Source organism: Rattus rattus, chromosome 8, assembly GCF_011064425.1.
Source record: "Rattus rattus isolate New Zealand chromosome 8, Rrattus_CSIRO_v1, whole genome shotgun sequence".
NCBI classification, from domain to species: domain Eukaryota; kingdom Metazoa; phylum Chordata; class Mammalia; order Rodentia; family Muridae; genus Rattus; species Rattus rattus.
Genome location: NC_046161.1, coordinates 105,021,710 through 105,036,305, shown reverse-complemented (window position 1 = coordinate 105,036,305; position 14,596 = coordinate 105,021,710). Strand labels below are relative to the sequence as shown.

Here is a 14,596-nt window from a genome sequence, read left to right as displayed (position 1 = left end):
AGATGTAGCTCAGCCGGGAGCATGCACAAGGCTCAGTCCCCAGGACACACGGACTCAGGGAGTGAGGCCTGCCTGTGCGCTCCCAGCACTAGGAAGGCAGAAGCAAGAGTATCAGAGGTTGAAGGCAAGCCTCACCTATGAAGGGAGCTGAGGCCAGCCTAAACTACAGCCCTGTCAACAACAGTAATAGTAACGGCTTAAATGGAAGGAGACAGTGCCCTGCCTTCCCCCACACTCCCTCCTTTCCCTTTCTAGCTCCCTTGTTTGTGCCTTTTTCGAAACAGGGTGTCTAGAATGTTTTATGTAATATATTATAGTTCCAGCTGGCCTCTAAGTCAAAGCAACTTTCCTCCCTCCGTGTGTCTACAGGACTGGGATTGCAATTATGCCCCACCGTGCCCTGGAAAAACAATTCTTTTAAGTGAGGGTCTCACATAGCCTTGGCCTGGAACTTGCTACGCTGTCAAGACTAGTACTGAACATTCGCTTCAGCATTGTCTTTATTTATGCGCATGTTTGCGTATCCATGTGTGGGTGCCCGTGGAGGTCAGGAGAAGGCTTTGTATCACCTGGAAGTGCAGTTGTAGATGAGTGTGGGTGCTGGGAATTGAACCCGGGTCCTCTGGAAGAGCAACTAGTCGTCTTACCTACTGAGGCATACCTCCCGCCTGTTTTTAACTTCTGTTTTAAAAGGTGTTTTGCTTGTATGTACCTATGAGCTGCCATGTGGGCAAACCCTAGTTCTTTGTGAGGGCAACCAGAGGTCCTAACCACTGAGCCATCACCTCTCCAGGACCCTGTTTTCCATCGTATTAATCTCCGTTTGAATCTATTCTTGTTGGTTTTTTTTTTTTTTTTTTTTTTTTTTTTTTCAAGACGGTTACTCTGTACAGCCCTGGCTGTTCTGGAACTCGCTCCATCGACCAGACTGGCCTTGAACTCACAGAGATCCCCCCTCCCTCTGCCTCCTGGATGCTGGGATTACAGGTGTGCTACCTGTTGACTGAATCTGTTTTTTCATCACATTTTTATTGGGTAACTTTGTGTATGTACACGTGTGAGTGCATACACGCATGACTGTGTACGTGCGTGCCTGTGCACACGTCCTGGAATGCTCTTGGTCGGAGGACAATCTATAGGAGTTGGTACTCTCCTCCCACCCTGTGGGTTCCAGGACACAATCTCAGGTCATCAGACTTGACGGCAATCACCCTTGGTCACTGAGCCATCTTGCTGACCCATCACTTGAAATCTTGTACAGCTGTGGAAGAACAGTACAAAGAAGCTGAGGGTAGGGGTTCCACACATCTAGAACCCCAGCACTTGGGAGATGGAAGTAAGGCCATCATCCTTGGCTATACAACGAATAAGAAGCCAGCCTAAACTACAAAAAAAAAATAAATAAATAAATTAAAAAAAAAAAAATCCTGTCTCAAAAAGAGGGGGGTGGGGTGGGCAGAGCTTAGATTTTAGGTCACTGGGAACATGTTGGAGAAAGACATGGTGTCAGTCCCATCTCTCCCTCTTTGAGGGCCTCAAGCCATGAGGTAAATGGGTCTCCTGAATCATACGCTCCCAGAAAGACTCTACTATAGGTCAAACAGATTGTAGATTGAAGCTTCCACAACTGTGAGCTAAAACAAAACCTTCCCTCTTTATGCGTTGATTCCCTCAGGTATTTTGTTACAGTAATGCAGAGCCCACCTGATAAAGGGAACTCTGAGACACCTCACTCTGTCTGCGAAAGCTGTGCTGAGAGTGACCACTAAACCAACGGTCCAACAGCATTTTCTAGTTGCCACAGACACTGACTTGTTCCAAAATCCACGGTGGCGTAGAGGTCCTGCAGGGTCCCACACTTGAGTAATTTTTCAGCCGCTCCGTCAGTGGTGAAGAGAATGATGTCGTTACCCAGATGGTAGCGGAAGCGGTGCTCCAGGAAACGCAGGTAGTTATAATCGCAGGCGAAGTAGGACCCGTACTCATTCTCAACCTGTGTGTTTAGAAAGAAGAACGAGAGATCAGCAGATGCCAAGGCAGCCTTAGCCATCTCTGGGAACATACCCAGATCTGGTCTGAATTGGTCTGGCGTGCATTAGTGATAAAACCAGCTGTGTGCTCTTGACACACACACACACACACACACACACACACACACACACACACACACACACACACACACACACACACACACACACACACAGGAAAAGCCCAGAGGCCCACGAACACCCGTAATTCACCCCTTAGTAACCAGCACCCCTTCTGGCCACCCCCTGATAAGGAGGCTGTGCTGGCTACAGTCATCACAGAGAGGACCCTCAATTGAGAAGATGCCCCCATGAAATCAGGTAGCAGGCCAGCCTGCCAAGCATTTTCTTAGTGATCGATAGTGGGAGGGGCCAGCCCAGGTGGGCGGAGCCAGCCTCTGGCTGGTGGTCCTGGGTTCTGTAAGAAAGCAGGCTGAGCAAGCCATGGGGAGCAAGCCAGCAAGCAGCACCCCTCCATGGCCTCTGCATCAGCTCCTGCCTCCAGGTTCCTGCCCTGCCTGAGTTCCTGTCCTGACTTCCTAGAGGGATGAGGCATAACATAAATGACTCCTTTCCTCCCCAAGTTCTTTTGGTCCTGGTGTTTATCACAGCAGTAGTAACCCTGACTGAGATAGAGGACCCAGGCACTAAAGAGCTTCACTCAGTGGTTCTCCACCTTCCCGATGCTCTCAACCTTTCATGAAGTTCCTCATGTTGTGGTGACCTCGGATCATGAGATTATTTCATTGCCACTTCCTAACTGTAGTTTTGCTGCTACCATGAACCGTAGTGTAGATAGCCCTGTTCTCTTATGGTCTTAGGGGTCCCCCGAGAAAAGGGTTTTTCGACCCAGAGGCTGAGAACCACTGCTCTAAGTCAAAAGCTGTTCTTCTCTGGGAGCACTGCTCCTTGCCTTGGTTCTGCTTCCTCACGCTTCCTGTCAGGACAGCCTGCGTGTGGTCCTTCAGGTTTCTGGAAAAGACACGAGGAACCTGGGAACACTCAGTCGGGAGAGTGACCCCCCCAGAAACAAAGCGGGTGCTGTCAACTTTATTTGTTGTTGCTGCTGGTTTGAGACAGTGCGCTCACACCGCAGCTCAGCATAGCACTCACTAGCCCAGGCTGGCCTTGAATTAATTCACAGCAGCCCTCCTGTATCAGCCTCTGGCTGCTGGGTTTATGGGTCTGAGCCAGCATGGCTGGCTAGCTTTACTTATTCTAGGGAAAAACTGGGATTAACACTTCATGTGAAACCCATCCTCAAGGCCCCGCCTGGCTTATCTCTCCTGAAAATAAACATTTACATATCTGTGGCAAGTCCAGTTGTCCGGAATCTGGAAGAACAAAGGTAGAAGGGCCTGCGTGCCCTTAGGCCAGATTGGAAGGCACAGCCCATTTCACCCTGGTTATAGACACAGCCTCTCCTCCTCAGTGTCCTTGGGCTCACCTGGGAAGTGCCAAGGTCAAGTTCTGGGTGAAACCCTCACTACCACTTGATCTAGCTGAAGAGACAAAAGCAACAGTCACATTTGGGCGTGGTTGGGTATGGCTGCCCCTCCAGCCCTCAAGAGGTAGGAGCAGGAGGCCCACTGAAAGCCCAAGGCTAGCTTAGTCTACCTACAGACACCTTAGTCAGAGTGCAGCAATGGGGGCTGGGAACATGGCTGGAATTGTGTCTCAGCCTCTTGGTTAAGATCAAGTGGGTGGTGACCCGAGTTGGGACCTTCAGCACCCGTGGCAGCGTACTGTCTGTGACCTCAGTGCTGGGAGGCTCGATCATCAGCCAGCCTCGTCACTCTGCAAGCCCTAGGTTCAGTGGGACCCCGTCTTTAGAAAGTGAATGGGGTGGGATTCCCAGCCTTGCATACGCCAGGGACAGGTGGGAGTCGGTCATCTCAGTACTTGGAGGCAGAGGCAGGGGAATCAGGAGGTCAAGGTCAACCTCAGATATGCGTTGAATTAGAGGCTGTTGGGACCTGGCTTGGAGGACCACACTCAATAATAGTCCTAGTACCAGGGAGGCTAGAGGACCACTGGGTCTGAGGCCAGTCTGGGCTACACGGGGTAACTATGCCTCAAAGCAACAGACAGACAGAAAGACAAGGAAACAACCAATGATATACAAAAGAACCGTAGATTATGTCCAAACTGCAGGTGTGAGACAAGGCCTTTGACAGGGAAATGAGGTGAAAAATACCACACAGGAAACAGGTCACATCACATAAGCTGCAAAAAAGGAAGAGAGGGAGAGACAAAAATCTCTTCCGCAAAACCCCTGAAATATGTTTCTGGCTCCTGAGGTCTGAGTGACATAATTGGAGGGGAGGGGACCAGGCCGAGAGCAGAGTCACCCAGTGAAGCAATGGCCAAGATGGATGGGAAAAGAAATATCCCCAAGGAGTGTAGGTTTGCTCTCTTCTTGTAGCGTTAAAATAGGTCTTTTACATCTTGGTTTAAAAAATTAAAAAATTGGGGTTGGGGATTTAGCTCAGTGGTAGAGCGCTTGCCTAGCAAGCGCAAGGCCCTGGGTTTGGTCCCCAGCTCCCAAAAATAAATAAATAAATTAATTAATTAATTAATTGGGGCTGGAGAGATGGCTCGGTGGTTAAGAGCATTGGTTGCCCTTCCATTGGTCCTGAGTTCAACTCCCAGCAACCACAATGGTGGCTCACAACCATTGTAATGGGATCTGATGCCCTCTTCTGGTGTGTCTGAGACAGCTAGAGTGTAATCATATACATAAAATAAATAAATCTTTAAAGAAAAGTGACTTAGCCTGGTGGTGTCAGCACACACCTTTGATCCTGGAGGTAGGTGGACCCCAGAGGCAGGTGGACCCTCCCGTTTCACTGCCCTACCCCAGTACTGAGGTCACATTTGCATGGAGACATTCCTGGCTTTTCACATGGGGCCTCAGGGTTTGAACTCTAGTCCTTGTGCTAAGGCAGTAGGTAGTCTTAACCACAGAGCCATCTCTCAGTCCCGTGGATCTTCCTTTGACCTGGTCTTAGGTGAGATCCACTTGCCTGATGTTTGCTTTCGGTCCTGACCTCATCTCGAGTCACATTTCGGCCCACAACTTTTCAGCATCTTTTGGTTAAAGAAACTTCATAAAAACTGTGATCAAATATAGGACACGTTGACACACTTAAAATTCCAGCACTTGGGAGGCAAAAGAGGGGACGGTCAGGAGTTTGAGGCCAGCCTCAACTACCTATTAAGTTCTTGGCCAGTCTGGGCTACCTAAGATCCTGTCTCAAAAGCCAAACGAAAGACTTTAATCAGTCAGTCATAATGAATGCAGGTTCAGGGACCACCCTCTCTCGAAGGAATCAGGTAAACAGTGATGAACAGCACACCTGATACCCTCCTCTGCACAGAGTACAGACATGCCCAAGTTTCCTGTCTTCACACAGGAAGCTGTGGCCTTGGTACAGGCTCTACTTGAAAAAGAGATCAGGGGCACTCAGGGGTCAAGAGCTACATTCTTCAACAGGCAGCCACCTGTCCCCTCACAGTGGACCCCTGACCCCCCCTCAGTCGTTTCATCACCTCTCATCACTTACACCCGATGGCCACGCTCCTACTCCATCAGCACTCGTCCCTAAAGCAGCCCACAGCTGGGACTCTGAACCACAGTCCTCAGAGAAAGCCACACTCCATTTAGCATCTCAGGGCCCAGGCAGTTCCACACGAACTTTGCTCCTTTCCATGAAGACATGCTCTGCCAGAGCTCACAGAACCAGGCCTCACCATCCACCCAAGTCATTTTTACAAATACCGAAAGTTGTTGAAAGTCAAGTGTGCGTTCTGCACCCTGGGTTGCAACCACAGCCAAGCGCCTTCGCAGGGCCCAGAGCACACTGGGAAAGATCACGGCAGGAAGTGGGAGAGGAAACAGCACAGTCCCAGTTCATCATTTGCTCTGGCCACTTCAGAGAGGCCTGAAGTCCTTCTGTCAAGGTTACAGCCCAAGCTTCCTGCACGAGGACGATTCACTACGGCGTCAGCCGATGAGGCGGTGCTCGCAATTCTACTACCTGCCAGCTAGGCAGCGTTAGCTAAGTCACTTAACGTTTTTGAACTTTTTTATTATTACTCTTTTATGTGTATGGGTTTTTATTATTACTCTTTTATATGTATGGGTGTTTGGCCTGCATGTGTGTATGTGCACAATATGTGTGCAGTACCCACGGAAGACAGAAGAGGGCACCAGATCCCCTGGAACTGAACTTGCAGATGGTTCTGAGCCGCCATGGAGGTCCTGAGAATCAAACCCAGGTTCTCTGCAAAAGCTGTCAGTGCTCTTTACTGCTGAGTCATCCCCTGCACCCCTCTTTAAACCTCTTCATTTAAAAGGGGGCATCTGGAAGAACTGAGTAACACTGGCAGGACACTGGGGACAAAGGCAGATGCTCATGGGCATTAACAAAATAATGACGTGAGCCAGGCATGGTGGCACACACCATTGGTCCCAGCACTTGTGAGGTAGAGGCAGGTGGGTCTCTGAGTTCAAGGCCAGTCTATCTACATGGTGAGTTCCAGGACAGACAGGGCTATGTAAAAGGACTATGTCCTGAGGTGTCGGGGGAGGATTTAAAAGGCAACATGAGGAGCCAGAGAGATGGCATAGTGGCCAAGAACACCAGCTGCTCTTCCAGAGGGCCTACGTTTAATTCCTAGCATCCATGTGGGGCAGCTGACAATCTATAACTCCAGCGTCAGGGGACCCAACTCCTTCTCCTGGCCATCACCTGTAACTGTATTAACATGTACTGACAACCAGGCAACAAAAACAGGAAGGGCTGGAGACATGGCTCAGTGGTAAGAGCACTGGCTGCTCTTCCAGAGGACCTGGGTTCCATTCGTAATACCCACAAGACGGCTCACAACCATCTGTAACTCATTCCGGGTGATCTAATGCCTGCAGGACTCTACCAGTTCCTGAAGGCACATGGTACACACAAGCTTACACGAGCATGCACACATACACATAAAACCTAAAAAACTAACAATACCAAGCAACCAGAGCTTCCAGGGACTAAGCCACTACCCAAAGACTATACATGGACTGACCCTGGACTCTGACCTCATAGGTAGCAATGAATAGCCTAGTAAGAGCACCAGTGGAAGGGGAAGCCCTGGGTCCTGCTAAGACTGAACCCCCAGTGAACTAGACTGTTGGGGGGAGGGCGGCAATGGGGGGAGGGTGGGGAGGGGAACACCCATAAGGAAGGGGAGGGGGAGGGGGATGTTTGCCCCGAAACCGGAAAGGAATAACACTAAATGTATATAAGAAATACTCAAGTTAATAAAAAAAAAAAAAAACTGATGACAAGAGAGATGGCTCAGTGGTTGGGGTCACTGGCTGCTCTTGCAGGGGACCCAGGTTCAGTTCCCAGCACCCACATGGCAAATGCCAACTATTCACCATACCAGGGGATCCAATGCCCCCTCTGCTGACCTCCACAGACCCAGACACATATGGTACGCACACATACATGCTTACAAAACACTCATTCTCATAAAATAAAATAGATAAGCTAAAGTTTTTAAATAAAACAATTAAATTTAAAAAAAAGTAAAGCTGTTTGTTTTTCTTTTTTTTTTTTTGTTTTTTTGTTTTTTGTTTTTTGTTTTTTTTTTTTTTTTTCGGAGCTGAGGACCAAACCCAGGGCCTTGTGCTTGCTAGGCAAGCACTCTACCACTGAGCTAAATCCCCAACCCCCTGTTTGTTTTTCTAATTCTAATTCTGTCCTGGAGTTTTTTGGGTCCGGTGGTGGCTAGGGACACAAAATGTACGTGATTCTGGACTGAGGGTGTGGCTTGGCTGGTAGACTGACTGTGTGCTCAAGGTCTTAGTTCAGACCACATAAAACAAGTATGTGGTGCACCCTGTCATGGCAACACTCAAAGGGTAAGGAGGGAGGAACAAAAGTTCAAAGTTATCCTCAGGTGCAGAGTTTGACATCAGCACGAGATACATGAGACCCAAACTAAAGGGGAGACAGAGACAGAGAGACAGAGGATAGAAAGACAGAGACAGAGAGACAGCGACAGAAAGAGGAACAGAGACAGAGAGACAGAGAAGGACAGAGAGACAGAGAGTCAAAGACAAAGAGACAAGACAGAGACAGAGAGATATATGACAGAGAGACAGAGAAGGACAGAGAGAGTGACAGAGACAGAGAGACATAGAGAAGAACAGAGACAGAAAGAGGAACAGAGACAGAGACACAAAGACACAGAGAAGGACAGAGAGACAAAGACAGAAAGAGGAACAGAGACAGAGAAGGACAGAGACAGAGAGACAGAAAAGGACAGAGACAGACAGACAGAGAAGGACAGAGACAGAAAGAGGAATAGAGACAGAGAGACAGAGAAGGACAGAGACAGAGAGACAGAGGACAGAGACAGACAGACAGAGATAGAAAGAGGAATAGAGACAGAGATAGAAAGAGGAATAGAGACAGAGAGACAGAGAAGGACAGAGAGACAGAGAGACAGAGATAGGAAGAGGAATAGAGACAGAGACAGAGAAGGACAGAGACAGTCAGAAGGACAGAGACAGAAAGAGGAACAGAGACAGACTGACAGAGGAGGGAGAGAAGCGAGAGAAGACAGTTAACACTTCCCCAGACTGTGTCACAGCAAGTGTCATTTTTAGTGTGCAGCCAGGTGACAGTTGTCATTTCTACGATGTCGATGGACAGCCGCCTCCCTTCTCGCCCTCCTTCCTCGTCCAGGCTCGGCTCAGGTACCTGCACGGTTATGATGGGCCCTCCGTTCTGGTAGAGCAGACGCTTCATCTTGGGCAGAAGGACTGCCAGCCATTTATCCACAGCTGCGAGGTAATCTGCAAAACAGGGCGTGCAGCAACTGTCAGCAGCCTTTGTCACCAGCTACTGTTAGCCTGTGTGTGTGCAAGTGCATGTGGGCGTGCGAGAGAGGCAGTGGTGGTGTGGTGTACGTGAGCACAAGCCCTACAGTGGCTTTCAGGGATCAAATTCAAGTCAGCTGACTTATCTTGGCAGCCCCGTCCTTTTAAAGCCAGGAGACCCCAATGCAGCCTGTCCCCGGATAGACTGTCCTCAACAACTGTCTTCTACAACGAGGCAGCCACAGTCTGCTGAACACACTTGTCCTGATATCCGAGTATGCCTGGGAACTTACTCCGCCATGGGGCTCAGTAAGAAGCACAGGCAGCAAGGCACTGTGGGATAGGCACAGAGAGGTGCTGAGTACTGAGTCCTCCTCTCAAACACAGTAGGGGGCTTTTTCTGCGAAAATCAATCAAGTCAGCTGGGTAGAGGATGTGGCTTGGTTCGTTGGCAGAGTGCCTACCTAGTGTGTGCCAGGCCCTGGCGTTTGATCCCAGCACTAGACCTGGAAGCTCACATCTGTACTCCCACTGCTTGCCGAGGGAGGAGGATCAGAACGTCGGGATTGTGTACAGCTATATAAAGTGTAAGGCGGAATTCCCAGCACCCACGTGGTGCCTCCTAACTGTCTTTAACTCCACTTCCAGGGCATCCAACACCGTCTTCTGAATTCTGTGGGCATCAAGCAAGCACGCCTGTGGTGTAAAAAGTAAAACAGAGCGGGGTGTACGCTCCCAGGACTGGGGAGGCAGAGGCAGAAGGATCTTTGAGATCAAGGCTAGCGTGATCTACAGCGTGAGTCCCAGAAAAAAGCCAGGGCTACACAGAGAAAACTTGTCTCAAAAAAACAAAAAACAAAAAACAAACAACAAACAAACAAACAAACAAACAAAAAAACCAAAAACAAAACCCAAATAAGTAAGGCTATACTCACACTTGATTCGTAGCTGGGGAAGACCTCGAAACCCTGATCCTCCTGCCTCACGTTCCAAGTGTTAAGGTTGCGGTGTGTGTGTCCATAGCCACCCCAAAATTAACAACTAACAAACCATATGTTTACAACCTCAAAAAAGACTGACAAAAACAGGCATTTCATACAGTTGTCAGGAGAGATGGCTAAGTGGTTAGGAGCACTGGCTTCTCTTCCAGAGGACCTGGGTTCAATTCCTAGCACCTCCAGGGCAGCTCACAACTGTCTATAAATAACTCCAGTTCCAGAGGACCTGTGGCACTCACACAGACATGCCAACAGGCAAAACATCCAATGCACATGAAAATAAGCAAATCTTCTTAAAAATGGTTAGGAAGATTCAGGAGAAAACACATGTGAAAACAGCAATAATGTAGTAAGAGTGCACGCTCACATGCAGGCACATAGATGTGCACACACACGCAGACACACACAGGCACACACACACTCACACGTACACAGAAACACACACGCAGGCACACAAACACACAGGCACACACACACGTACCCATAAACACACACATGCAGGCACACAAACACACAGGCACAAACACACACACACACACACACACACACACACACACACACACACACACACATTCGTGAAAACCGAGATGCAACTGAATGGCTGTTTAGGGTTTTACAGATAGAAATAATATCTCTTGTTCTGAAAAGATAAGACAAAAAGCTGTCATTGACAAGTCCCTCTGAAAATGCACAGAAACAAGGCACACAGCTACCAAGAAAACTAGTGACATCATCCCAGAAACAACCCTGCCATTTTGACTAGCTGGCTGCGTAATATACTAAGTGTGTGGGAAGAAGAAACCAAGTGTTGAACCCAGTTGGTTAACCGACAACCAGGTTGCAAACGCAAAAGGTGACCCACTTATCCGTGAGATCTGTTCAAGCCTACAGAGGAAGCCTACACGCCCACTGTCCAGTGAAATGAGACTTACGCCCCACTAAGGGGTATTTATACAGAAGAAGCCCCACCTTCAAATGCCAGGCTCTTTTGATATAAAGTGTCCAATCTCTCGTAAGTCTTTTAAGGGGCATCGGTAACTCACCTGGGTCGGAAGACCGGAGAACGATCGATTCTTTCTCTAGTAACCAAGCGGGTAAGCCCCCCTATGAGAGAGAAAACAGCAGTCATTTGCCTGTCACTTTAGGAGAGATTGCTGTCAGCAGGGAGAGAGAAGACAGAGGGGAAAATGACCTGGGCTTCTGGGAAACTGGAATATAAAAAAATTAGGATCTCTCTATTAATCCTGTTCTAAGAATCAAGACACTTTCCCCTTTGTTTTGAGCTAAATTTAAAGCTGGAACCCTCCTCCTCCCTACTCCCTCATAGGGCACCTGCTGGCCCCATCCTCCTGCCTCTGCCTCTCAAGTGCTTGGATTACAGGATTGGTCTAGCCAGGGCCCTACCACGGAGCTATACCCAAAAGCTCTTTTTAAAAATAAAAAAAAGGATTTACTTATTTTATGTATACGAGTACACTATAGACTTTCACTCTCTTCAGACACACCAGAAGAGGGCATCGGCCCTATTACAGATGGTTGTGAGCCACCATGTGGTGGCTGGGAATCGAACTCAGGACCTCTGGAAGAGCTGAGCCATCTCTCCAGCCCCCAAAGCTGTTTTTATGTGCTTCTCTTAATTTTATAACTAATCCATGAAGGAGACAGAGCGGAGCGCAGTCCATGTCTGTGACAGAGGAAGCCGAGGAAGTCCCCAGGTTCTGCCTCCAGCCTGCTCCTCTCTGCCTGGCACCTCACCAAAGGAATGAATGCTGGTGGATCACAGCACCACACGTTCTAGACTCTGTGTCTTAGATCGCTTATTTAATCTACTCTGCCAGAGCACCGCCCCAGCCCCGGTCAGCCTCTCCTGCCTGTACTCACGCCGACCAGGAGGGCAGGGTCCTGCAACAAACTCACCATGTCCCACTCTGCACAGATGTAGGGCCCAGGCCTCAGGATCACCAGGAGTCCCAGCTGGTGAGCCAGCTGAATGAAATGTTCCACATCACGGTCCCCAGAAAACTCATATTGTCCTGGCTGGGGTTCATGGAAGTTCCAGGGCACGTACCTGTGAAGACACACATGGCTGAAATCCTCACAGTGGTAGTTGAATGGGAGGGAAGAGAAGGGAGCCCGGGTTCTATGACCGTTTGACACCATAGGCATAAGAGTGGGACATAAGCCAGTGCTAAGGCCCGGTGGGTAAAGGCCACCGCCAAGCCTCACCCCAGGAGTTCAATCTGGGAACCCATATAGTGTAAGCAGAGTGCTGGCTTCTACAGGTTGTCTTCTGTCCTCCATACACATGCTGCACTCATGCACACACATGCACACACACATGCACACACACATGCACATACACACGCATACACACATGCACACACATGCACACACACATGCACACACGCACACACACATGCACACACACATACACACACATGCACACACACACATACACACATGCACACACATATGCACACACGCACACACACATGCACACACACATGGTACACACATGCACACACATATGCACACACACATGCACACACACATAATACAGCCAGCTCAGGCAAGTACAGGGATGGGAGTCACTGAACTTGACAAGAAGCAGGAGGCCGAGGCTGGCCTCTGTATGTCACGCTGGAGATGGTCCAGCAGGGCCACTCTCATTCACTCTCTCTTGCTTCCTGACTGGTGGCATGGCGGGGGAGGGGGGAGGTCAACCTGTGGGTTTGTTTGTTTATTTTTGTCTGTGGTCTGGTAGGATTACAGATGATGCTCCTCACACACAGAACTGCTCTGAGGACAAATGAGTTACCAGCGTTATCTGCCCAGGCGGATTTACTTCAGATGGCTTCCTGGTCAATTCTGTACACCTCTCCTTTGGCTTCACTTTATACCCGGCAGGTTTGACACCTTGAGAATCGGACACAGTCCTTGAGCATACCAGGTACCCACTCTAATGCAGAACCCCAAAATAGGCCTCTCTGAAAACAATTCCATAAAAACTGTGACAGAAAAAGAAATCTCCCAGCACACCGAAAACTTTAATTAGTGCACGAACTCTAATTATCATGCTAAAGGAATATGAGATATTTATTTAAAAAAATAAAGGTTAAACAGAACACAGTGGCACTTGGGAAGTACAGGCAGAAAGGTAAGAGTTAAATGGCCAGCCTGGGGTCACTGTAAATTTTAGGGTAGCCTGGGCTACGTGAGCGTCTACTTGAAAAATAAACAAAGAAATAGCTGTCACAGCGGCATTTACCTTTAACCCCAGCATCCAGGGGACAAAGGCAGGTGGGCCTCTATGAGTTTAAGCCTGGTCTACAAAGAGAGTTCCAGGACAGCCAGAGGACAAAGAGAAGCTCTCTCTCAAAAAACAAACACTTAAAAGAGGCAGCGTGTGTGTGTGTGTGTGTGTGTGTGTGTGTGTGTGTGTGTGTGTGTGGGGTGTGTGTTGTGTGTGTGTCTCTGTGTGTGTACGTGTGTCTGTGTGTGTGTATGAGTGTGTGTGTGTCTGTGTGTGTATGAGTGTGTGTGTGTGTGTGTGTGTGTGTGTCTGTGTGTGTGTGTGTGTATGAGTGTGTGTGTGTGTGTGTGTGTGAGTGTGTGTGTCTGTGTGTGTGTGTCTGTGTGTGTGTGTGTGTGTCTGTGTGTCTGTCTGTGTGTGTCTGTGTGTGTGAGGTGTGTATCTGTGTGAATGTGTCTGTGTGTGTGTGTGTGTGTGTGTGTGTGTGTGTGTGTGTGTGTGTGTGTGTCTGTGTGTGTGAGTATGTGTGTGTGTGTCTGTGTGTGAGTGTGTGTGTATGTGTGAGTGCATGTGAGTGTGTGTGAGTGTGTGTGAGAGTGTGTGTGTGTCTGTGTGTGTGTGAGTATGTGTGTGTGTCTGTGTGTGTGTGAGCATATGTGTGTGTGTGTGTGTGTGTGTGAGTGTGTGTGCGTGAGTGTGTGTGTCTGTGTGATGGCTCCCTCCTCAGTGGTTAAGCTCACTTACCGCTTTTTCAGAGAATCTAGGTTTGGTTCCTAACCACATGGCCACTCACAACTGTCTGAAACTACAGTTCCAGGAGATATGCCTCCCTCTTCTGGACTCTGAGGGCATTGCATGCGCATGATATATAGATATACATGTTATATGAATATAACATTATATGTCTATATGTCCATCTATAACAAGAAACAAAACAAAACAAAACAAAAAATCCCACCCAGTCTAGAGAACTACATAGCCCTGTGGTAACGTTCTTGCCCAACATGTGCGAAAGCCTGAGTTTGGCTCTCAGCACTGAAAACAAAGCCACAGGTAAACCTCCAGCCTACAGGAAGATGAAAGACTTTCATCAGGGATCCCAGGCCAGGAAACGGAATGAGCCAAACTGAACCACCTTCCCCAGCTCTGGTGAAGACACGCACGCGCGCGCCCATTCATCGTCACTCTCGGCACAAAAGCCTGGTTGATGAGCCCCACAAGCACCATCCCTCCTCATCCGGACGATCCAGGGTGAGCCACGGCCCACCGGAACTCAGTGTTAGCAACTGTGAGTGAACTGGGATCCAGAATAAATGGGGACTCCCCTAGATTTCTACCAAACCCACTAAAGCTTTCTCACCCTTTATCTTTTAAGATGTTATCGGTAATTCACACTGGCTCTGCAAAATCCAGTGATCAGCTGCCCCAGTTTCTCTCC

General features: G+C 48.8%; 1 protein-coding gene across 1 annotated transcript in view; it reads right to left on the bottom strand.

Moving 5' to 3' along the window:
* Positions 1-14,596, bottom strand: part of Glb1 (galactosidase beta 1) — a 71,856-nt gene that overhangs the window by 42,014 nt on the left and 15,246 nt on the right. The window contains exons 3-6 of the mRNA XM_032910991.1: positions 11,823-11,973; positions 10,949-11,009; positions 8,789-8,883; positions 1,813-1,993 (exon numbers count right to left, since the gene is read on the bottom strand). Of these exons, the coding sequence (XP_032766882.1) occupies positions 1,813-1,993; positions 8,789-8,883; positions 10,949-11,009; positions 11,823-11,973 (488 nt within the window). The remainder of the gene's footprint in view (positions 1-1,812; positions 1,994-8,788; positions 8,884-10,948; positions 11,010-11,822; positions 11,974-14,596) is intronic.